The sequence below is a fragment of the Battus philenor genome, unplaced genomic scaffold, assembly GCF_028537555.1.
Source record: "Battus philenor isolate CCGP_79_NKW_IND1 unplaced genomic scaffold, ilBatPhil1.0.hap1 SCAF_3, whole genome shotgun sequence".
Lineage (NCBI taxonomy): Eukaryota > Metazoa > Arthropoda > Insecta > Lepidoptera > Papilionidae > Battus > Battus philenor.
This window is the reverse complement of record NW_027181693.1, coordinates 14,014,465-14,041,820: the sequence shown is the minus strand read 5'-3', so window position 1 is coordinate 14,041,820 and position 27,356 is coordinate 14,014,465. Positions and strand designations below refer to the sequence as shown.

At 33.2% G+C, this 27,356-nt stretch overlaps 1 protein-coding gene across 2 annotated transcripts in view; it reads right to left on the bottom strand.

Moving 5' to 3' along the window:
* Window positions 1-5,105: 5,105 nt before the first annotated feature.
* Window positions 5,106-27,356, bottom strand: part of lft (lowfat) — a 30,502-nt gene continuing 8,251 nt past the window's right edge. Inside the window, exons 2-5 of one of the 2 annotated variants that reach the window (XM_068770694.1) lie at window positions 11,201-11,391; window positions 10,546-10,739; window positions 8,946-9,203; window positions 5,106-5,259 (exon numbers count right to left, since the gene is read on the bottom strand). In XM_068770694.1, coding sequence (XP_068626795.1) covers window positions 5,142-5,259; window positions 8,946-9,203; window positions 10,546-10,739; window positions 11,201-11,391 — 761 coding nt within the window. In that variant the 3' untranslated portion in view covers window positions 5,106-5,141. The remainder of the gene's footprint in view (window positions 5,260-8,945; window positions 9,204-10,545; window positions 10,740-11,200; window positions 11,392-27,356) is intronic. The other variant, XM_068770695.1, reaches the window with a different exon arrangement.

The window sequence follows — 27,356 nt, the reverse complement described above, 5'->3', positions numbered from 1 at the left end:
GGATTGCCACTACTCATTAACCAGTTTTCGGAGAACCGGCAGCAACGTCCTCTGCGTACCATAATACAATACTGTGATCGCCAACCCACCTGCTAAGCATAGTGACTATCACACTATATAATATACGCACTCGGTATTTGGCACTAATCGGTGTAACATTACTTCTGAGAATGTCCCGTGAAGGGGTGAAACACGTGTCGAGTGACTTAACGATGGTAGTGATTTAATTTGCATCGTTTGCCGCATGCGCATTTATCAGCGGGCTGGCGGGCGGTGCACATTATTGCACGTCTACTGCTACATAGCAGAAGTAGCTATATATTAGTCCTTTTCTTACTTAGAATGGACTTCCGCAAAGTAACGCCTGGATCCATTAGTGACTATGGTATATCCCATATCTTTGTAGGAAGCCTATGTCTTATATAGGGCGTCTATGGGCTAAAACAACGACGTTGGCGACAATTTTTTATCAATTTAATGTCTGTATAAGTAAGAAAGAGTTACTTAGATAAGAAATTTTCTAATACTGCATTTGTATTTCCATTTCTATGATTCATAATACACGATATTTATTGTTCGATTATTTATTAATATTCTTAGGTTCGATCATCTTCTCTTTTATGGAAAAGGTATGGTATAATTATTTTTTACATTTCGTCTTGTCTCAGAGGGCAGCTTTACGCAACCAAGCGTGACTATGCTCAATTCGCGTCGCGATTTTCAATATTTTTGTCAGAATTGTTAAATTTTTAACACCAAAAAAAATCTTTACGAAAATATTGGTGACTCGTTTTCAAATTTAACAACTAAAGACCCCATGTGATACAAGATAATTGTAACTTTTGATCCCTTGATAAAACAACAGAGTGTTGTGCATATAACGTATATAACATTAAAAAATAAAAATAAAAACTTTTATTTTTATTTTGTTTTACTTTTGATGCTCATTGTTGTAACTGTATATCATATTTAATTATAAATTCTTACCATTACGGTTGGTAGCTATTATATATACATGTAAATAAAATCTTTGATTGTTACGTATTTTGTAGAACATATCACGATTCTTTTAAACAGAATTAGGTTCTACGACTTTGGAAACGTTTAGTAGCAGTAGCGTCTAAAGATTCCACTAAATAAGACGAGAGAAGTCGTTTGTTAGAATATTGAAGCATATGGCACAGGTACCACATAAGGTGAAATACTCGAACCGAGAAATGAAAACGATGGCCGTAAAATTTTCACGTATAACTTCTCTATTTTATATCATACGGTCTCGTGTATTACGTTTCTTATGTAAAACAGTTTCTCCGTACCTGATCTTAAATCGCATATTGATTACTCGACTTTTTAGAACGGCGAACCAGGAACGTAAATTCTCAAACTTTATTTCTATGAACACGCGATGTTTTATTAATTTACTTAAACCTTTTTCTAACTTCGATAAATAAAGTTGGTTCTTGGACATATATTTTACACAACTGAAACACTATTATCGTATCATCTGTAGAAACAACACTGTTGGGCATACGCTACTTCCGTATGTTTTCGATAAAACCAGTTGGAAGCGGCATTCAACGTCTTGCCTTATCAAGGTAGCTGTCTATTCATTTTGCGTTTTCTACACAGTGCTTGCCGATTCGTGGTGGTAGTGGACGATAGAACCATAAGGCCGAAACGGACACTAGTTCTGTGCGTTGGCAACTTCAATACGATAGGCACTTACCTACGTTCGTCTATAGATCTCTTTGTTTCTCCCGCGAACACAGAGTCACTCTGTGTTTGGCACTAATCGGTGTAACATAACTCCTGAAGATGCCCCGTTGAGGTGTGAAACACGTGTTGAGTGATTTAGCGGTGGCGGTTGTGTGATTCGCATTGTTTGCCGCATACGCATTTATTAGCGGGCTGGCAGGCGGTGCACTTTGTTGCATGACTACCACTACATTTGCGAAAGTGGCTAAATATTGGTCCTTTTCTTATTTCTAATTCGATCTATAATCGCATCGTTAGCATAGCCCTCTCACCAGCAACACATTTGATCTCATAGTCTATTCAGCCCATAGGCCTCCCGTAAAGGTCTAATCAATAGGAGGATATACCATAATTGCTACTATTAACAGGTAGGTTGGTGATCGCAGTGATGGCATGCAGAGAACGCCGCTGCCCATCCCCTGGAAACTTTTTTTAATGCAGTGATAATTCTATATCATTAATACACAAAGTGTTAATTATATAAGATTGTAACCTATGAGTTGAACCGGTGATTTACGATCGCAAGTCAGTCCTTTACCACTAAGCTATCACTGTTCAACTTGATCTCATGTAATATATTGAATGAGTTAAGCAATTTATTTCCAAATCATGAAGAATTACATTTACAGTAATGTTAGCAACGGTTAGTATTTCCTTAATATTACTTGTTAATTGTGTCTTTAGATGTAGGCCTCCATCACTGTGTTTCAAACATCCCTGTCTTTAGTCTTGTTCACCCATTTCTTACGATTTTCGAAATGTTTCTACATTTATAAATACACTGATCAACATACAATATGATTATAATTTTCTCACACACAACGTTCTTTATAATTAACAAAAAGTCGTAGTTATTTTAGCACGCAGTTCATTTCTGAATTCTATGTCGAAAATGAAATTATCTCTTATAAATTATTCATGAATTATATATCAAAATCTTTGAGGCTTAATGTGAATACTTATGACATCCCGAAGATTATTTATGTAAATTAAAATATATCGCCAAAAGTGTTGCTAAGTGCGAAATTGGCAAGTTGAAGTCACAGTGTACGCAGAGTAAATAACTGCTGGGGCCGCAAGGTGCTCGAGGCCACGGATCGGCAACGACATCAACTCACAAGGTTAACGTGATCTCGTTAAGAAAATGCTGGAGGCAGGACGATTCCAACTGGCCTTTTTTGAAATTTTTGCGGATGGCCTATGTTTAGCAGTAGAGGTTCTGGGACTGAAATGATCATGATAAATATCATACACCATAATCACCACGCTTGGCAGGCGAGTCGGCGATTGGAGTGTAAACAATGCGAATTACACAACTACCACCGTTAAATCACTCAACACGTGTTTCATCCCTCCACGGAGCATCTTCAGGAATTATACACCGATTAGTGCCAAACACTGTGTTTGCCGCATACGAATTTATCAGCGGGCTGGCGGGCGGTGCACTTTGTTTCACGACTACGACTGCATGTGCGGAAGTGGCACATGCAACAAACGCAGTCGTGCGTGAATATTGGTCCTTTTCTTACTTATAATGGCATTAGTCGTTTGTTCACCTTATGGGTCGACGTCATACTCTGCACTTACAGGCTAGTGACTATTCTAGAAACTTAAAGCCCTTGCGGGTATCTGTCGCGCTGTGTAGCCTGGCCACTGTTTCTCTCAAACATCAAAACTCTCCGTGACTCCTTGAGCTCAGTCTATCTTGCCAATTAAGCTCCGTAGTTAAAGAACGTTCACGACCAGCCCTATAATAATAGATTATAACTTTTATTACGTTATAGTATAAAGGTTGAAACTTATATGTTAATTGAATATTTAATAGAAGATATTTTCTCAGCAGCCAGAGAATTTTGAACGAATCAAATTCTGGCCAGACGTTTTGATATCAGGACGTCAATATTTAGTAAAATACAAACATTATTTTACCAACAAGACATATATCATAAAAGTAGATTAAAAATATTACCTTGCAACTGTCAAGTGCGTCTATTTCCTGAATGCATAATCTAAGTAATCCTTCCCAATATCCTCTCCCTAGATCTACCTTGAATGTCCAGAAAATTTCCTCCCAAAACTTAATAAGCAATAATAGGGTTATTAACTACTACTGTATAAAGAGACGCATCTGTGATGGTATCTTTGTTGGGATGCCCGCTTCTAATCACATAGGGTTTCATCATGTTATTTTCCTTCCCTATTTATAATGACGTTGGGACACTTTTTTGTAAAAACAAATTTTGCTGTTTCACAAGAAACGATTTCTTAGACTATGATCATAACCGCAGCCATGAACAAGGCAACCACACAGGAAGCACAGATACTTAAAAATTAATAACAATTGTAATATTTTTTAATTTCATTAACATCCTGAATTCCAAAAACCTAACCCGTAGTAAAACACTATACCGAACCCTGTCTCGTAGAGTGAATTACATTTGAAATAGCACTGGACTAGCTTAAGCTTTTCATGAGAATTTCAGTTATTAAAAAAACTTTATGCTGTATGTGTCTAGACGTACGAAAATTTTAAACCATAGGTCGACCATTCAATTATGACGCCCTTGATGTCTGTTTGAAACATATGTACAATCCTATGCTTTATTAAGAAAGCCATTCAATTGTTATAAAGTTTAAATTCTAAAATAAAATATCTAATTATAATATGGTAGTAAGCACAGATGCGGTAATGGTGAATAAATAAGTGTATTTTTATTATTATTAGGATCGATATTCCACAGACATTAGCGTCCGTGCCTTTGTTTTAGATTCACGTTTATTCCTTCGGTTTTTTTGCTCAAGTTTTTGCATGTTTAATTAAAAGAGTAAATCTCTTATCTATCTCTTGATCTATCTTAACGATATCCAGTTTTTAAAAATAAATGATTGTGAAACTAATAAAAAATTAAACTACGGTTCAATCTATTTTTATTAATAACGGCAAAAAATTCTGCGCTGGTGTAACCGTTATTGCTTTTTGCTAATGCTTTTGTCCGGGACCTATTTAAATTTAAGCCGTACATGGCTTTTTAAGTGGGAGTAACTGGCAGTCCTACATAGACCATTTATCATCATATCAGCCGATCGCCAACCGTTAAAAGGTTCCTACGATGACCAGTCTTGAGCCGCCCATATGCATCGACTTCTCGCGATGTTGACTACGTGTTTGATCCACCTAGGCCTACATGAGCCTTATAATCGCCACTCTAATACCTCTCGGCGAGACGAACATCTCTTCCAGATACATCTAAACATGTACGTCGGAAAGAACATTACGTTATAACCAGTTTTAAAAGGGTGAAGTAAATAAAACAACAAGGCTCTTACACTATAAAACTATACTTAAATAACAGAGTTAAATGTAAGTGTGTGTGGGGCGGCTGAGATCACTGTTGCTGCTGCGCCGGCGCCATGCGCGCGGCCAGTAGCAGGATGTCCCTCTTCTCCTTCGGGAACCGCAGCTCCCTGGCGGCGAGGCGCGCCGCACGGAGCTCCCTTTCTGCCCTGTTCACAAATATTACGTCAGAAAGAGACCGATCAATGTTGCAAACTGCGTTCTCTTAATTAAAACAAAGATCTTTCTCTTTCATTAATCCGGTGGAATAGCAGGTGCCGAGACTCCATTGAGAACCTTAGCTGTAGCTTCGCTACATTAAGAGAGGCTACCTTGCCACCTCGAAAATCGGAATTTTCTAATGCCACCTGGGTAAAATTACGGTCCTAAAAAGAAACTTCTCGTTTTTAATAAATACCAGTGATTAATTTAAAAAAAATATTAGGCGATTAACCGATGTTAGGGAAATAAAAACTTCGGGGTCTTAATGTATATTTCTGTTAATTATTTAGCACAAAAGAAAATTAATAAATGTAAAAATTAATTCTCGTTTCATTTCCTCAAGATATATTTTTTTAATGATTTTTCCGATGTCATTAATTTTTAATACGTTTCCTAATACTTTGTTGAAAGTTTTAATGGCAAGAAAAAATGAAATTTACAAAGAAACTTATGAATTCTTCAAAAAATTCGATAAACTTTATGACTTCTGTAGCTTTACGCATTTGACAGTTCGTTATTAACTTTGTTCTGAATCGATTCATAAAACACTTGGACAAATGATACTTTACATAACATAAACGTTGCTTCCTTTATGTTATAATGTATTCCATAATGTGGTATTTAAATTTTAATGTGAAATTATTATGATGCGATTGTTAAATATAATGTTAAGATGTTGTTATACATTTGCACATAAACGATGTAATTAAAAAAGACATTTATTGTTAATTTTAAGTTCTCACACTAGGGAAGGTACAGACAGTACAGAAAGACAGTACAGAGAGGAAAGCATAATTACGATTTAATATATGTTACTATAGCTTCGTTCCGTTTAATTAAAAATAATACAATACTTGTACTTGTACTAATATAATACAATACTAATACGGTGCAGCCGGTGTTTAAGTGGGTTTATCTGAGGTCGCAGTACGTAACACCAAAATTATGGCAATACATATTAATTTATGCAAAATTATACGAGTTATATTCAATGATATGTAAAATAAATTAGCGAACGTTTAATAATCGATTTTTATTCACGGCACGTTTCACGCAAATCCCAGAGCCCGTGTCCTTATCCGGCTGCCGGCAGTTTGCGTGTGAAAAAAAAGATAAATTTTAATTACACTGCCTGAGTAAGAGGGAAGCGAGACTTTTTTATTTATGGAAATCGATTAGAGCGTTAAAGAAACATTTCTTTTACAAGATCACGTGTGAAAATTAAATTTTCAATTTTTTTTGGAAAAATCAAATCAACGTATTATAATAATTCAAGTAACATGACTTCTTTGATTAAATTAATCCTACAATGCATATTCTTTACTTATATTTGTCAGAACATTAAAAAAATAATTTATAAGGCATTACACAACCACATATGTAAAAGCACATTAGTATTTTTATTTAAAAAAAAAAACAAATCTTGAGAATTTGTACGATTTACATTTTACAAAATCGTTCCACGAAAAATACGATACGATTTTCAAACAGAAGTTTACACTATTTTGAAAATTATACATTAAATACAGTATGATAGTTTTCTAAATGATAAATATAACGAGTGACAATCTAAAGAATCAAACATAAATTATGGGAAGAGTTGAAATGAGCGAATCCTGGGCAATAACTAGTTAAGAAAGACGAAGCAATATTCGTTTAGTAAATATGTATTTATTTTTAACGAATTACGTACAAATTATAAAGTTTCACTTTATCTAGGCAATGTTTATACAAGCCTCCTCCCTCATACTAGACAATAAACTTAAAGCCTCCTACACCTTGTAGACTCACGTTTTAACTGAAAAAAATGACAGATAACTTGCCGTACATAAGCACGGTTATAAGCGATGTATGGCTTATTGTTGGTGCTTATTCAAAGCCCAAGTACCGCTCAAAAGGGAAGTTTTTGAGCTAAGCTACATATATGACCACCTTGAAGATATATTAAATATTAATATAAAATACTATATATGTAGGAAACTCAAAAAAGAAGAGAAGAAGACGCGACTCGCTAAGCTTCGTTGCCATTTATGTCAACAAGCTCGTAAAGTGATTCATGTAACACTGATATCTGTGTCTACATTCGACGAATTAGTCGATTTTCACGGCGGGAAAATATAAAAGATCAATAGGTATTGCGATTTGATTGATGCCATGTAGCAGGGGTGACCAAGCTCTTTGATGGTGCGAACGAATTTTTAATTTTTGAAATTGCGAGCTGCAATTAAATACGCATTTAAAACACGAAAAAGAATGTTTTTTTTTTAAAAATCATATGTAAGTGTTTAAGTTTAAAAAATATGTAAATTATCTAAACAAAAGTACAATAGATATATATTAAAGTTAGATATAATGGTATACGTAAATGACAGCACTCATAATAATACTTAAGATACCGGTTAATTAATTATGTTCCGTGTTTGGATTTCGTTAGTTTTATGATGGAACAATAATAATAATTATTCACCCAGGATCTGACATAGGAAATATAAATTTAAATTCGTCCGTAAATAGTCGTTCAAAGAGCCGCATGTGGCTCACGAGCCGCAGTTTGGCCACCTCTGTCATATAGCTTTTGGATTATGCTCACGATGTTTTTCTTCATCCTTTGTAAGTATTGCTCACGGTATACATTGACACAATGTTTGAGATCGAACTGTTATCATCCCTGTCAATTTATACATTTAATATTATATTAACGTGTAAAAGGAGAAGTTCTTTCTTTGTTAATGTTTTAGGATATATTTTTTAAGCCTCATTGATATTTGAATATTAAACTTATTTTTATTTTGAAAACTTCGGTTGCATAACTTACTTAAATTATTATTATTTATGCCAATTACATATAGAAACAGATAATAACTGATGTAAAAATAATTATTAAAATTTGACAATAGGCCTTCACATAGCCTCTTTAGAAAACCACTTCAGGTCATGTGTGTATCGATTTTTTTTCGCCTGTCGTCTCTTAAATGTTAAAAATCATGATCTTAGCCAATAAAATATTAATTTCTTCTATAGATCTGATGGGATATAGTTGTTTATGCAAAATATAATTATACTTTGATGAGACTTGCTGTTCAAAGTACACTGAATGGTTTCAGATCTATAAGTGTTAAGTCCTTTGGAAAGATGGTAAGGGGAATGGAGAAAGGACATACATGCTTCTCTCAGAGAAAAAAATATGAAAGAAAATACAACCATCTCGTAATTAAAAAATATTAACAAATTTTAGAAAAAATAGTCCGTTAAAATAGATCTAGAAATAAAAATCTTTTTGGAAAGTGGGATTAAAAATTAGTAACTTTTTTATGAGAAACTGTTAACGGTACTGCAATATACTTTTATATAATATCTCTAAATGATCTTGTGTTAAACTTTAGAAGTCTAGTAAACAAAACCTTACAAAAATTCTTATAACAGCGTAAAGGGTTTTTGAAGTGATAATAGAATTTGGGTATAACTACTGTATTAAGAATATTGTTAGAGTGGTCACTTTATGGTCATAAAAAACGATCTGAGCTTATTGTGGACTCTGCTCAGACAAAGGACTTTAAATGATCTTATGTGGATGATAATATGAAATAAGTGAACAATGATCACAACTGCTAAAAACATAGGACTCTGGTATTACCTGGCGAGTTCCCCACGCAGAACTCCTCCCGTGCCGGCCGCCACCGAGTCGCGCTCCTTGCCGGCCCACTCGAGCGCCATCTGCTCGCGCATGGTGTCGTCGAGCGCGCGCGCCGAATAGTGCGCGACCACCTCCTGCCGGGAGCACTGCCGCTCGCGCATGGCGCGCAACGACCCGTTCCAGTGCAGCAACTGGAACACGGTCATCAGCTCCTGGAACTCCAGCATCGTGCGACCCTTGTTCGCCTCCAGCATGAACCTGCGCAACAAACATTTTGTTACCTACGAAAGCCATGCACGACGCCAATACATCTATCTGGCTGTCAAAACATTAATGAAACTTGAGGGAGATGAAGGAAATCCTATCTGGTTATATATCCATATCAGTAAGCAAATAATTAATTTGCAATGAGGTGGTTTTAAACTAGGAATGGGCCTTTAACAATAAATAATTTTTTTAAATACTAGATATTTTATACCAGTAAAATCACAAAAGAGTAGTAAGGCATAGTCTTTAGGATTATCATGGAATCTTGGAGAAGATGAATTTCATTACCAGCTACAATTGTAACTTATAGCATCATCAATTTCATTTCGTGCAGTCTCGTTGAAACTACCTTTATCTAAAGCTACGGGATTCCAAATGCACCCTGATTTAAAGGCCTTTCAGAATCTCGTTTCTTTTAATGAACTTTTAAAACGTATCTGAAGACATTACATAGTAGTGTATTGTAAAACCGTACGCAGTTGTTCAGAAAATATAACACACACATTTTATTATTTAGTTTATAGAACGATTGACGCTCACTGCAAGACGTCGGCTTTTCCCGAAGATTGTCACAATATCCGGTTGTCAGCGATCATAAGTATATATCTAAGAGCACAGCCTGAATCCAGCTACTTCTCGTGACCTTGATGTGTCGTCAGTCTACCTAGTAGGGCAACTACCCACGCCGCGTCTGGGGGCGCATGGTTGCCAATGGAGAACCTATCGGCTGCAAAGGTCATCGGATGCACAATCGATGTGCTACGACCACTACTACATAAGGCGGGCTCTTCTTCAATGTACGCCGGTGATCTTGATCCTTCAGCGTACTTTCTTATTTCTGAATTCATCTCGCGGCGAAGCTAGGAGCACAGCAATTGCTGTCTGGGTGATTTTAAGCGTTTTTTTTAATAATTATACTTGTTAATTTTATCTTATTTTATTTATGTTTTAATGAAAGCCTTTAGTTTCTTCTTCTTCCTTCCCTTTTCCCTTTATTTGGGGTCGGGTCTCCTTATCAATTTGCGCCAGGCCACTCTATCCTGGGTTGTCCCTGCATCAAGTTAAAGGGTTTCCAGTTCCTTTCTGATATTAGACCACCACGTAGCTTTAGGACGCCCTCTCCCTCTTGGGAATTCTGGGAGGCTTAAGGCAGTTTTAACTACGTGGTCATCTGGTTTTCGTTGAATGTGGCCATGCCATCGTAATCTTTTAGTTTAGTTTTAGTAGCCTTTACTTTAATCTTTATTAATTGTTTTATATGTATAGTTATAATCATTGTGGTGTGAAATAAATTTTTATCTCATCTTATTTAGGTAACGGAGTGTTAGCTCACCTATAGGCCGCTATGCCCGCGTTAGCGTCCTGGTTGTGATTGGAGTTGTCGCCAGCGAACGAGGCTCTCGCCTCGGCCACCGCCTTCTCTATGAAGTGGTCGGATATGAGGCGTGACTCGTGGTCGTTGAATACGCTGTTCATGAGCGCTATCTTCGCAGCGCTCCTTCTCGCCTCCGCTTTAGTGGGACAATTCTGGAGACAAAAAATAATATAAGTATCTAACGAAAAAATACAAAAACACACATGTGTACGTGTGCATGTGTTTACTAAACAACAAAACGTTTAATAAACGTGTTAATGACACCTTATTATAATTATCCTTTTAATTAAAAAAAGCTAAAACCTCTGTTAAAAGTGAGGCAATAGTACTTTGCAGGGCTATAAAATATACCTGTGTTCCAGTGCCAGCAGAGAATATTTTAAGATACAATAACGAATCATATTACTATCTATTGGATGTTTACTATTAAGATAATAAATCGACTTAAGTGATCACTCTGAAATACAAATTGTTGAAAAGGAATATGAATATAACTAGATATAACAGTAGGAATATATTTATCAGGTACTAAATTGAACATAACTAGAAACAACAGTGGGAATATATTAATAAGGTAAAATCGATTGGTTTCTGAAAGATTTTTTCATGTCACCTGAAAGCTGCCGAAGCACGCCCCTCCAGGCAGCGTGACGTAACACACGTAGGGTGGGTGTGCTGCAGGCACTGACTCGTATATGACGAGGGCACCACCACCACCTGCAGCACCGCCGCCTCGCGACGCCTTGGCTTGCCAGAATTCCTGAAGTGCTTCCACAACGTTCACCGTTGATATCACGCCGTCTGCTGCAACCAAATCTTATATTACAATGCACGAATACATTTGCACCAATTTATGTATTTGAGGAACAAACTATAAGTAACACATTAAAATGAGTAATATTAAAAACAAAAAACAATTGCGTAATTCACAATACTGTGCGCATATTTTATGTAAAAAGCATATATTAAAAGCTAGTGAAAACGTAAATTATTATTCTGTTACAAATAAAATAAAATTAAACACTTTTCTCTACTTTAAGTTTCATGGGTTAGCCTTAATTTATTTGTTATTAACCTTAAGGGCTTGCTCGTGATCCTAACCCTTGGTCTTTATAATGCGTATTCCATTGAATTAGCAGACAAGCTTTTAGGTCGTTTAGCCTAACAATACCCCAACTCCAACACGATACCAATCATTAATATATTCCAGACTAGACTCTGTAAAAGATTTGACAAAATTTTTAGGGCATTAATAAAGTTCTAATGGCATATTACGCAAAAACAATTCATTGTAGAACACAAAAGCCACATTTTGATTAATTTCAAAGAGATTTACATATTGAATTGATGAATATTCATTACGAATTTTATCAGAGAAACTTTCTTTGTTTCTGCCCGTTCGCTTCTACAAAAGAATATATATTCTACTTAACTTTTTACTTTGTAAATGATAATTAAAATTTCGTGACATTGTTTGAGAATACGTATATTCGCAAAGAGAATTTCTGAAAAGACTTATGTGGAACATACATTATATGTTGGAGTACTGAAAGCTCCTAAATCTTCAGATTAATATAAAAATGCCGCCGGCGCTTCCTTCCATCGGAGACCTCCGAAATAATCTTGTGGAGCGAAAAGGGGATTCCCTTTAATACCAGGTTATGTCTATGTGATGGAAAATTTACTTGCACTCGTAAATGTTTATGACTCGTAACTTCTTGTCAACAATTCATATCCGCCGTTTTATTATTATGCCAAATTTATTAACTTTGCCTCATATATACTGTAGCTTTTCAGAATAGAATTAATTATATCTTTTAAAAACATGACTATATTTGTTGAATTTTAACATCATTAAAAAGAATTTAAGTCGATACATAAGGTCAATATATCAGTTCAAAAATGTACAGGCATTTGTATTTTTAATACCATAAATCTAAAAATAATAAACGATATCATTTTTACCCTCACACCATCTTTTAAGAAGATTTTTTTAATAGACTAATTGATTATTCATAACTAAGAGATAACAAAGTTCGTCGAGCCAGTTAATACTTTATAACTTATAGTGTTTTAGAATCCAATAAATTATTTAAAAAATTCTAATAATAGGCTAGTTTTTCTTTAGTTTTAATAATAAGAACATAAGTCAATTTACAAAAATCAGGGTTAAAATTGGTACATTGAAAACTGTAATGTACTCATGTGTGTATATATACCCTTATATATATATATATATATATATATATATATATATATATATATTTATATATATATATATATATATATATATATATATGTGTATATATGTATGTTATATGTAAATGCCCATTTCTTAGAAAAATCTTTAAATATTTTGTATTTATTTCAAATAATGTTTTATAAAGAAAACACTGAAATATGTTATAAAGAGCAGTAACTAGTAGTACAAAATCAGTAGTTGTAGATAGTAAACAATAGTTAATTTTTAATTTGTGTTAATTCGAATTACAAAAACGCTTTTTCAATTATATTATTTATATTTAGATATGTACTATAAATAAAATGACGTCAATTGAGCTATGCTTTCACTCTTTTAAAGCTTTTCCTTCTACAACAAAATCAACCTGTATATAGCCATAAGATTGCAAGTTGGAATTGCAAAATCGAGTGTTGAAAATTCATTATAATCGATATTTGAACAAATATAAGTGGGTATTAATAATGACATATCGACGATGTAGAATTGTCGCTCGAATGATCGGGGCATTGGGATATCATAAAACACTTTTACCCTGTCAGATTGAATTCACTAAAATTATGTGATTGTAGCCGATATTGAATTAGTATTCACGTCACCGATTTTATACCGGACTCAGTTATCGTGAGGTGCATATTTTGTATGACCTTGTGGTTGTTTACAGTAGTGATAAACATGATAAGTAATGGATATATCTTTGGATTCAAAATTCTTAGGATAAATAACGTTCTGATACTGTTACATTATTGATCTTCCGCTGTAAGAAAGTTTTAACTGCCAGTTACGAGAAAAAACAGAAATTAATTTTAGAAGAAATAATATTGAAACATTTAGTAGTAGATACACTAAAATTATGTTGAATTCTATTTTTAAAGTAAAAGGACTGAGAGCATTTTTTTATTTCGTTTACTAAATAACAATGGAATCGTATAACAGCTGTATACACGCATTTTTTTCAACGTTGTTGGAATAAAATATGCCTTTTGTTAGACGTATCATTGTCTCTAGGGGTTACGGATATAGAAACAGCGAAAGCGATTACCAACGTTTTTTTATTCTATTTTTAAATTCAATTATTTTGAAAATTAAACAAAATAAACAGAACGTTAAGCGAAGAAAATTGAAGTAAACTGCCAGTGCGCTAACGAAGTACACAGAATTTTAAAATTAAAAATTATAAGGGATCGATCAATGTTACTTAATATAAAGAGATTTAGATCAAGGGAATTTAGATTATTGACTATGAAATAAAAATCGTAAAACGTACCGGCAAATGAATTGGTACATTATAAAGTATAGTATTAATTTTTATGAACACAATCGGTTTTAACGCTACACTGTGTTATGAAGAAAATGCTCTACAAAATCGAATCCAGCCGATCTTAACTGTAAATCTTACTTGGTACACCAAATCAAATGCCGGGCACTATACACCAACTTGTATAATTTCATAAAGTAACGTCAAAGTAGATTTAGAACTTTCTTCTGACGCAAAAATCCCGTTCCCGTCGTATGTTACTAAAAGCTCGGCCTTACTTCATTGGCGGTGAGTGTCTTTAATATTTAAGTATTTTTCGGATGCTGTGATAATAAACCTTGACCGGTGTAATTAACTTATAGTGATACGTAATAAATATAATTTTTGTAAATTGTATAAAGGAAAACATTTTGTTATTAAGGTACAAGACAGATTTAATAGCGTATTTATTGACGAAATTAATTTAAATTGACATAAGGCCCTGTTAAAGGGTGGTTCAAATATAGCTTTTAAACCTTTATAGGTGTGAGTGTTATTTAATTTGTCAGCTTCAAAACTTTTACACCTATCTCCTATTATTCTGTAAACAGTGACCACTCTAAAATGTGTTACATTCATTATATTTTTCATTTAGGAATGTAGGACACGAGAGACCTCTTCGAATTATTAGCTAACCTGACAGACGTTGTCCTATCTTCGCTTTGAACAATTAATTTAAACCTCAAAAAGACCGGAAAATGGCGAGAAGTATATAACATAATTCATATCATAATTTATAAAAAAAATTGATCAAAGTTCTTTTTAATAAAAACCTTACAACTCTTTCAGTCTCTTTCACTCTTCTCTTTCTTTAACAGATTAATTGTTATATACTTTTCATATAAATATAATTGTTATATACTTTTCGGTTACAGCTGTAAAAGCTTTTAAAGGTAAATGTAAAGCTTATTAATTAAGATCTTCAAAGCTTTTACACCTATTTCCAATCATTCTATAAACAGTGATCCCTCTGAAATGTGTTAAATTAATTTATTTTTCTATATGGATACTATAGGCCAGTAACTTCTGGCAGTACAAAGTGAAGGACGTGAGAGGCCACCGATATTAATTTTCCAATAAAACTCCACAAAAGTGAAGGGAGGTAGAATTGATAAGAACAACACAAGGAAGAAGTATTAAATATAAAAATAATTCCCAAGTTTCTTACCTTATAAATATAACAAAAAGAAAAGGACGTCTATCAGAGTTTTGTATTTTTTATAATATTGTACATCCGTACGTAAAACAAGGTCTTAATTAACTAAAGAGAGCAGTGGTAGTACAGCGGTAGAGGACTGAGATTTGCGATCGTAGGTCGCGGATTCGATTCCTGGAACACAATCTTATGTAATTCATACTTTGTTCATTAATTATAGAGGATTGGTTAAGTTTCAAGAGGATGGACAGCGGCGTCTACTGCATACCACAACACTACATTGCGAACGCCTACTCGCCTGCCAAGCGTCTTAATTATTGTATATTTCCCTACAGCGGACAAACTCAGGGGAAGGTTTAAGCCTTGCAGCTGGCGTCTATGGGCTGAAACTATGACGAATGAACTTAAGACATGCGACGGCAAAGAGACGTAAGCGGTAGGATGGACGTAGACAAATGTCAAGACGTCTTTTCTCAAATATCTCACTTGCATGTTGACAATCGTTCCCAACCCACCTCACCTCTCACATCTTAAGGTAATTAGTATTTCTTCACACATTACAAATCTTAATGTCAGTAATTAGTCAAGCTTATTTTTATATCACTGAAGAGTTGTGGCATCCACTGTACAATTTATAGTTAGTTAAATGCTTAAAAATATATTGTTTCGTAAAAATATACATTTTCTGTTTTTCTTCTGTAAACAGTACTTAATCATGGATTTCGAAAACCAAATAAGGCATTTCAAACTGCCTGTATAAAGACGTAAAAAAACTACGTATTAGTATAATAAGTTTAAAAACAACTTTGGTATTTTAAATGCTATTTTTATTATATCAACAAAATAGCATTTAACCACTTAAACGAACATTAAAAGAAACCTTTAAATGAAAAATTTATTATCGTTGCAAATTGCTCCGTGCGATACGATGAATAAATGATCATAGAAAAATAGCAACGTCACGGTCTGTCATTAAATTTGAATTTTGATTGATCAGAGTATTAAACATGGTTGCCAAACTTTTAAAAGGTTTCGTAAGTTTACACGAGATTTTGCTGAATTGTATAACAAAACTTGGAGGAATACTATACCAAAACATCTATAGGGAGATTAACCATAATTGCCACACTTGGCAGGCAGTTCAGTGATCGCTGTGTAGTATTACGGTACGCAAAGGACTCTGATGCCCATCCTTTGGAAACTTGTTTGTAAGCAGTGGTAATCATATATAATTAATACACGAAGTGAGAAATATTTAAGGTTTAAATCGGGAATCGAACCTGCGACTTACAATCGCAAGTCTCAGTCCTCTACCGCTGGCTTACTGCTGCTCAAGAACATCGGAAAAGTCACTGTTGCCTTATTGGTATGTACAGATTTCTCGGTTATACGAGGGCAAGGCGCTAAATTCACTTAGCCCAAACCTTGTTTCACGTAACTAAGTTCAGAGGCTTCTACACAGTGTTATTATCGAATTGGGATGCAATCGATCTAAGTTGCTTGATCGGTGGCTTCATGAAATGGACTAGGTAATCTCCTTCTGCAGCACCACTCTCCAAAATTGACTATTAAAACTAATATGAACTGCAAATGTCGTACTAGGATTCATTATAACCATCATCATTTCAACCGCAGGTCGTCCAAAACTGGACACAGGTCTCCCTCATAGATTTCAAATAAGACCAGTGGGAAATAGCCGCTATACACTTCCGATGTCATCTGTCTACTCTGCGGATTGATAAGCTGCGCTTATTGGTGGTCTTCTCTCCAGAATCTTAAGACAGCTGCGACCATCTGCACTGCCCGCTATGTGACTTGCTCACTAGCACTTCAATTTACAAATCCGCTAGGCTAAGTCAATTACTTTCATTCTTCTACGGGTATGAGCATATCTCATTTTAATTAGCTCTCGTTGAGAAATCCCGTAATTGAATATGAAAATATAAGCTTGCTAAGGTTTTGCTACGATTCTTCTCCTTCTTCTTTTAGCTTATGGACGTTCACTGCAAGGTATAGACCCCAAACAAAGATCGCCACGGTGACCGGTCTTGTTCTGCCCACATCCAGCGACTTTTCGCGACCTAAACTATGGCCTCGGTCCACCTTGGGGCTTACGAATGGGTGGACTCGTAGTCGCCACTCGGCCCAAATCCTCATAGGTTCCACGAGCGACGTGCCCTAATTATTTAAGAATAATTTTTTGTATGATGGCAAGCGTCGATAGTGTAAGGGGTTACCGCACTAATTGACCTTCCAAGGAATAGAGAATACTTAAATATGTTCTGCTTCGACGGGTATTATAGCAAGGGGAAGACGCATCAAAATGTTTCTGCTTCCCATAGCAGTCACTTCAAACCTTGTCGAATTAATTGAGTCACCTCAAATTCATAATTCAATTCAGCGCTTAGCAATTTTCGCTTGTCACCGATCGTAATTTAGTTTGTATTGTCCAAATTCGAGCCTAAATAACTTGTTGACCCGTCAAGATCTTAATTTGAATTTTAAATCGTTTGCGGATGGAACGTAAATTATAATTACGCGAAAATTGACCGGTGACGAAAAAATTGTTTACAATGTTAAAATGTTTCGAAATGTTCATTTTTAAAATATATTGTCTTATTTTTAGATAATGATGTTATAGGATATCTCAAGCCTTGAAAACTATTTCATATTTTATATTATAAACTAGCTTACCCGAGAGAGGTCGTCTATCTTAGCTATGAATAATTAATTCGACTTTAATGAAGAAAGAAAAGTATTTTCAAATTACTGTTATGCTTTTTTTATGTACAACATTCTTAGATATTTGATGCATAATTAAATAATGTTAATACTATTCCAACAAAGTACAACACGGGAGTAGACGACATACAATTACATGGGTAAAACATAGTACTTCAAAATTACGCTGCAAGTACTTAGCTATTTACTTGTCAACATTACAAATTACGTACTGGAATTTGTACTATTGTCTTTAATAGTCTTCAACGAAATATTAAAAAGCCCATGAAATTGGTAACGTAGTTTTCAGATTATGGCGAGAGGAGAAATAGGGATTAAATTTTAGATATACGCGGTGAGATATATGTGCCTTAAAGAGGTGAATTTATAACCCATTTGTTAGCAAAAGCCTTTATATCTTTTGCATATATTTCTAATCAACATGTAAAAAGTTGGCTCCAAAATTTTTTATTATCTATCGCATTACGACAGGTCAGAAACTTCTGCCAGTAAAGTCTGCAAGGACAGGTGGTAAACAATAGTTAATTTTAATGTGCAATAATTAGAATTTTCTCTGAAACGCTTTTTCTTACTTATCATTACGTTAATTACTATTTTAGAAACCACTGACTTTTGGATAGTGTGTATTACACATTAATTGACAGTAAACGAGCAATACATTTATTATTTTAAAATCCTTTACACCTATAATCAATCACCTTATATATATATATATATACATATATATATATATATATATATATATATATATATATATATATATATATATATATATATATATATATATATATATATATAATATTGAAAAAGATGTACGCTCTTCTAATACGAGATGTATACTCTTTTAAATGACATTACGACGTTATGCAGATATATATATACATATAAAGAATAATAAAAAAAAGCGATGGTTAGGTTTCAAAAAGTCATCAAAATAAAATTAATGAGAGGATATGAAATAAGAATGAAAAAGAAATGACAATGCAATCGGAAACTAAGTGAGAGTATCTTAATTCCAGGTTTCAATGAATATTTACATGAATTCGTAACATTCAAATATGGAACCTACGAATTTGCTAGTTTCGAAAATTCGCCGTTATAATTAAGCAGTCAATTTAAGACATAATTTAGTCAATCATATACACCGGCCGTAGATGATCAAAAGCCGCCGATAAGGTTTATCTTTCATTTAAAACATCTTATCAATGTAGATATATTTACAGCCGACGGTTTCTTGAATATTCGATGTAAAATAATTTTCAATAAATGCTACTAATCGATTTTGTTTACGTCAGTTTCTCGTCAACTTTACACAATGAAAGCGCTTAAAGCGACTTCCAATGCCTTTGTAACTTTAGACGTCGGTTATATGCAAATCATGCTTCGACTTGCGGAATCATAAAGGTTAATGTCGATATTAACACATCTTTAAACCTGTCGACCGATGCTCAAAATGTCTTTTTTATATTGCTCCAAAAATTTATTATGCGCATATTGTATCTCATTTCTTGATATTAATGACGTTGAATGTAATTAACCTGAGTATTTTTATTTCATATCAGTGTAGCGAATGAAGGCGAGTGTTGCAGTTGATAATATAAATGGGTTAAAAACAAGATCAGAATTTAAAGTTTGTTAATTATAAATGTCGATTTTACAATGTAGATATCCCCATGATATTTATTTGTGCAGATTAACAAATGAATTTCGTGGAAACAGCGTATTTTTTAAATTATTGTCATACAAAAATGTACACGAATTATACGCATCATGTTGGGTTCTCTTCATTTAATTTATTTTTAATTAAATAAATGTTATCACTGGAATTGTGTTATTTCGGAATTATTTTTTCACTTTTTAATAAAGATTTTTGTTAAACCGTGTACACAAATTTATTAGTTTTAAAAATTTAGTAGTATTACACAAAGTATTTTTTAATTAATTTTCAGACAGTTTAAGCTTCATTAGATTTTATCATGACGTTGAATTGAGGGACAACGTGTATATTTCGAAACGTCTCTAGTTTCTCGATTGAATCGCGCCAGAAAGTCGGAAAGTTCAATCAATTTGTTACCAATCAGGTTTCTAATGAAATGAAATCGTTCCGAAACACGTAACCAGACTATACAAAGAAAGTTGGATGCAAGACGTGTTCGCGGGCAGTTAGCGAACAGTTAGCTTCGACGGTTAGCGAAATCCGAAAGCGTTTTAATACGAACCTTTTACTTCAATGCTGCTATAAAGAAAATAGAATGTTATATCAAAAGAACGTTCGTCTTTTTATTATTAAATAAGAATACATAAAAGCATTCTACTAAAAATGTAAAGGATCATATTATTATAAAAGTTTGAAAATGTAAAGAAAATTTGTAAAAGCGATCATTAAAAATCTTGACTTAGTTTCTTGAGGAGTCTTTTCACATAAAGGCGTGGGTGGAACTCTCTTGTCACTTTATAGGACCTTATTTGGTTTATATTAAATTGCGCTCTTCCGATATTCTTTTCACTGCGTTTTCATGTTATCACTTTAATTGATACAACGTAAATGATAACTATGTTTAGATGACCTATGTCCACATATACGTCTCAGTGCCAAACTCTGGAGAAAGCCTATGTCTCAGAAAAGATAGAGAGAGAGAAAAACTTTCAAACAAGACTGGTTGAAAGCCGCCTGAATCCAGGCAGCGTCTTCCGGCGAGCTTAAAAAGGTTGTCTGTCCTGATAATGTGAATTAGTAAATAAATTAATTACTCATTACATATATAGCCGCGAGTCTGTTGTACTTGTATAGTACACATTAGATAAATAATGTGTTTAGATAAAATCTATAGGCATAGCACGGAGTTAAGTTTTTATATGACAGTCGCAGTCTATTTTAGTGTAACAAAAGTTTCCCCGGATTGGAAGTGAAGTGACGCTTAAAGCGTTGAACTTAAACATTATTTTGAATAACTAAGCATGAAACCATTACAAACATATTTTTTGGATAGGCCGATGCTTAGGTCACTTGGTCAGATGCCTTGTGGCCGAGAACAGACCAAAGCCTGTACTGTCACCCACTATTGTTTTAGCATGTCGATTCAAATTCCCCAAGAACCTCGGCTTGAAATCTTCAGAATATTTTTTTTTTACATGTTAAAATTATTCTGAAAAATTGGAATCTCCTGCTCAAAACAAAACATGGGCGACGCGAATGGGAGAATAACAAACATGTATGTATATATTACAACTGTTAAAATATCCTAAACTTATCTTCTGAGTTTAATTTCATTCGTAGTCAATATTAAATTTATAGTAGTTATAAAATCTTGAATGACTTGTATAAAATAATAATAGATGAATATTTTATTAACTAAAAACATGAATAACATATTTTGTTATGTTCTGTCTGCAAAATATTATTTAATGTGCATTAAATTTCGTTCAGTTAAAAGGGATATATGAAACACTATTGACTGAAAAGATTATTGCATAAGAAAAGCTTGCCACATATAATGGTCACACCATTGTATGACGTACATACGTAGGTCGTATATATATTGTAGTTTTAAAATTTATAATTGATAAAATAAATTTATTTAGTTAATTAAATCGACACCAAGAAAATTACGAGTTTCATTGATTACTAGTTAACCCAATAGACGTTGTCCAGTCTTAGCTATGAACAATGAATTTTAACCTCAAAGCGATCTAACAAAGGCGAGAAGTTCATAACAAACTGTCGAATGAACAATTTCAATAGATATAATATTTAATGCTTTTTTTAATAAATACCTACGAAGCAATAGGTTTTTATAAATACTCAAGTTTTGTCATGACCAAAGCAAACATGGACTGTCTGTTATATCCTGCTTAAAAAATTGCTTATAAGTGTAAAAGCCTTTAAGATAAATGTATAGCTCATTAGCAAAGAGCTTTAAAGTTTTTATACTTATTTCCAATCACTCTGTATAAAGTGAACACTCCGACAAATGTTACATAATTTTCTTTAGTAGAATACTGCCGTATTAGCTTCTGCCGCAATAGCTTCCGGCAGTAGAATCTAAAGTCTGTAGGGAAAAATAGTAAACAATAATAAATTTTAATATCTGATCCAATCACCAATCATAGGTACAAAAAGTTATTAAAAGTTTAAAAGGATATCCTAGTAAAATTACATAACATAGTGTTATCTGGTAAATCGAGCAGTGCTAGTTCAGCGGTGGAGAACAGATCTCCGATCGCAGGCCAGTGGTTCGATTCTCAGGGTATATTCTTACATAATTCATATTTTGTGTTTTCATTATATAAAATTGCCACTGCCTACAAACAAGCTTCCAAACGATGATCTTCAAAACTGTGATATATATATACTCTATAAATATGTTTGAGGATAGTGTATGCCTTGCAGTGAGCGACGTGTGGAAACGATGACGGTGATGATGTCGATAAATAGGCTTTTATTAATCTAACGCATATTATGATTGCCTGTCATTGAAATTACAATTTGTTTTGGAATTTTTTAATTGTTTTGTTACTTGCATGTTATATTTTAAATTTTGTAGGCAATCCATAATAAAAATAAAACTGAATGATTTCGTAAATAATATATAACGTAATGCGTAAAAAGCATTTGCAAATGTACAAAATTATATGAATATTCTGATATGACCGCCCATGATACTGCGATCCAATTACTGTCGGTTATGTGAAACGACACTTTCTAGATTTGTACTTGCAATTGAACAGGTTCCACGAGAACGTTTCCACTTATTACAGCATTAAAACAAAGAGGCTTAATCATAATAAATTTAAAACAATTCTAAATAGACAGATAACTATAAAGAACAATAGCGAATTAGATGTCGGTTGTGAGAAAACTGGCGTAACACTTCCTCGCCTATATTTTGCTCGCCTATGATGGAAATAAACAATTCCTTTTTAATACAATTGGACTGATGTGTTTCTATAGTTTTAGAAGATTGTAACTCTCGGTGTTTTAGAGCAAGAATAAATAAAATTAACTGAACGTTTCCGCTACAAATACATAGTTACGTTTAAGATAACTTTATTTACTGCTTTAATCCAATAAATCGTGTTTAAGTGTTAGATTTGGGTCAAAGCTATTGATATATAATTTATTTTAAATATTTATAAATATTCAATAAAATTACGATCTAAGCCTGCTAGTGTACCAATGTATTAGAGGCATTAATAAAATAAGTTGGTACGATTGGTGATACTAAATGCAAAATAGCATAAATTAAACTACATATTAACTTATAAATAATAAATTGTTTTTAATAACTTAAAACTTCAACCTCAGAGCCTGCGCCATGCACCCTCAAATTTGCGAAGCCTTTAAATACCAATACGAGAATAAAGACCTTCATCGTAGTATCGTCGTCGTCGTTGCAATCCATAGGCGCCCACTCTAAGATATACCCCTCCCTCAAAGATATCTTTGGGGGATATACCATAATCGCAACGCTTGGCGCAATGGCGATCGCAGTGTTCTGTTACGCAGTGTCTGTCTAGTGTTCTGTTATCCTATGGAAACTTGTTTGTGAGCAGTGACAATTCTATATGTTTAATGCACAAAGTGTAAATTATATAAGAAGGTATACCGAGAAAGGAACTCGAACCTACGATCGAAAGTGTCCGTCCTCTACCGCTATCACTGCTCCATATATTATTCAAGTCAAAAATCTATATATATATATATATATATATATATATATATATATATATATATATATATATATATATATATATATATATATATATATATATATATATATATATATATATATATATATATTAGCACATTAAGCCAAAAAACTAGGAATATGTCGGACACGCGGTATAACATAGCTATAGAAATATTACAAAAAACTGTGTTTTTACCAACATTTGAATCATCTTATTGGCCTGAAACAATTTCGCTTCGATAATAAAAACTTACACCACTTTTTACGTCTCACATCAGGAACATACTAGAACATAAGTAACCTTTCCATGAAGAAGCTGATGGAAGTCTCATTTATTATTTTGCGTATCGCTCGCAATATCAGTGACAAACTTCTCTTTCACTGCGGTTTTCTATCAAAACGTTCTTTCTTTTTACTCTGTGTACTTAATCTAAAACTTTAAATGTACCATGAATAGTTTTTAATATCAATTCAATAAACTCTAATATGGGATTAATTATAAAAATGGTAGTAATCTTTCATAAATATGTTTAACGCATTATGTAGTACCCGGTTTTAAGTACCGGTCAACTGGTACGTACCGCTAACGGCGCGCCTTCTCCTCGGCCACAGGTGAAGTCGCATTGCTCTGCGCACGACGTCTTATAAATTTATTTACAACCCATTTTCTGGGACGCCGATTTATAGCGCTATGAATGAGGAAAACTACGAGTTAGAAATGTTCTGGTATTTTTAGGTATGCAATTTGAAAGCGATTCAAATACCTGGTGTGTAGTTTTGAATATAACAAGTAAAAAACATGTAATAGGCTTTTGCAATATTAAAATACCTATGAAAATTAAAATTTAGAGTTAATGGAAAAAATGGCTCAAGATATTTAGAACCACCATTTTGTTGTTAACTGTCTGTATCTTTTCTTACCGCTCAAGACCACAGACATTAATCTAAATACAGGTTGATTGGATATATAGTAAAGGATTTAAATGGATGAATGTATAGCTCATTCGCCAGCTAAAATCTTTAACGATTTTATACCTATTTTCAATCAACCTGTATAATGTGATCACAAGGAAATATGTTCCATTAATTTATTTTTCCTTAATACAATGCCTGCAGGACTAGATAGTTAGCAATAATAAATTTTAATATTTAGTAAAATTTTAAAAAAATAACGTGTTACGTAATTTATTATTAATAAATTCATCAATTTTTTAATGGATACGGTGTGATATAATACATTATTTGACAACAAATGAGCTTTTAACATTCTAAAGTTTTAACTCATATAAACAATTACCATGTATTTAAGTTTTTAAAAATTTAGTTATGAAATGAAACTACATAGTATTTACAACGGCAATGTCTATTATTGCCAAAGAATTGCCAACTAAGCTTTCGTTTTATCACCTCTGATTTGATACAGATCAAATCTACATACATATCTATCGCTGATTTTATTACATAGGCGCGAAGCGAAGGCCGGTTCACAATGAGATGCAATATGTAAATTATTATTTTACCCTCAACCATTCATACATAGTGATTATCGGTGTAAATAATTAAAGTGATACTGGTAAAAAATGTTACTTCCTTTATATATATAATAGAGAAATAATCTCAATTGTGTTTTTTAAAAGACTACTGTCAACTCTTTCTAAAGCAGTTATATGATTTGGTGAAAAGTTAAAAAAAGTTAAGTTCTAAAACAAAACGATTTTAAATAATCTTTTTACGAACTATTTACGGCTGACGTCGTCACAATGATTTAAGAGATCCGACTTCAAAAGACAAATCTTTGTTCGGTGCAAACAGTGTATCGTTATTTATACCCTCGAAGAACGAAGATTTTAGAACGCAGTCACGCCGTCAATTATGGGACACGCAGACGCAGGGAAGGCTCATATCCAGCAGTGGACATCCTAGGGCTTAAATGACGAAGTCGATATATTTACGTATATATGATATATTAATTCTAATTATTTTTAATATTGTGTAATTACAATTTTGAAAACGCTTTTTCTTATCACATTATATTTACTGAAACCATTTGTTTAAATAGATTGTACTATACAATAATTGTCAGCAAGTATATACTCTTTTAAAGTTTTTATACCTATCAGCAATAAAAAATTATGTTTAACGTTTTAAAATTACATGTCGACTGTTTATGAATTGCATTTTGTTTAGCACTTATTTGGAGTTTCAATTTGTTTCAGTTTGTATTTATTACTCAGAGAGTCACATTTCTTCAGATGTATAATATATTATAACTTATGGTTTACTTTTGTTTGTAGCACAATACGGCGAAAGTTTTGTACACCTACAATAGGTAAACATGTAAATAAAAGTTGTATAATAGATTATTGCATCCGTAATAATAAATAGGCTACGCTGTAGGTCTAAAATAAATAAATAAAATAAGTAAAGAGGAATTCATCTCTCCTATAAGGCATTAAAAAGAATTAAAAGCTATTTAAACCTGCATTCAAGAAGTCTTATATCGCAGCTTAAAGCTTCCATGCAAAGCCAATAAATATGAAAGGATCGTCTATTAAGAGGCAATATTACCATTTAAACGACACCGTTAGGCAGAAGGAACGACTTTTCGAACGACTATTTGAAGGTACACAGTAATTTTCACCCAACACGACAGCGCTAAGTCAATTGTGAAGCGACGCTGTACAACTATTTGATATCCCTAAGACAGTTCAATTTTCAAGGTTCAATTGAGATAATAAAATAACCGTTTTGGAACGCGGTCCACGTGTGCAAGCATCTTCGCGGTTCTGCGCCTTTATTCGTCAAAACATTACGAAATATGACCAGCGTGATTGTTATCGTCGTATATGTAAAATATTATACAGGGATGATTTTTATACTGTCAACTAATTTATGGTACACTCTATCCAAAAGCCAATGGTTTTAAAATAATAGGTTACGTAATGGTAATATAGTTAAATGTAGAATTTTCAAAATTGAGGATACTCAACTATAAAATGAATTATTGTATACTATCTGTCCTTAAAAACCTTGTACTATTAGAAGTTGTCAAGACGCATTTCAATAGGGTGATCACTATATACAGGATGATTGCGAATAGGTGAAAATGCTTTAAAGCTTTTTACTGGTAAATGTCCTAAACAATTACATCTTTAAAGTTTTTACACTATATGATATATATCCAAACACCTTGTATATAGTTTAGATTGTAATGTACCCGACCCCGACATTTGATTTGACAGGTTGGAAACAGTTTTCGCCAAAAATATTAAATCTTTTATGATTATGTATTATTTTAACTACGCTATACACTATGCTCTGCAAAACCGAATCTAGCCGATCTTACGAAATATACGAATACGAATTTACGAATTACTAAAATAGTTCGTAAATTTCCTGCAGTATAAACTAAGATCGCTTCGCTTCGTATCTTGGGAAACCAATACAAGACTTTTGTAACTTTTGCATTGTATTATTACGTAACTGCAGAGAAAAAAGTATCACAGTGGAAGATAACTTGTACGTACCTATATATATATATATATATATATATATATATATATATATATATATATATATAAGGCTTATAGTAAAAGGTTTATAGGAATATGAATAAATGTATAGCTTATTTTCTGTAGATTAATG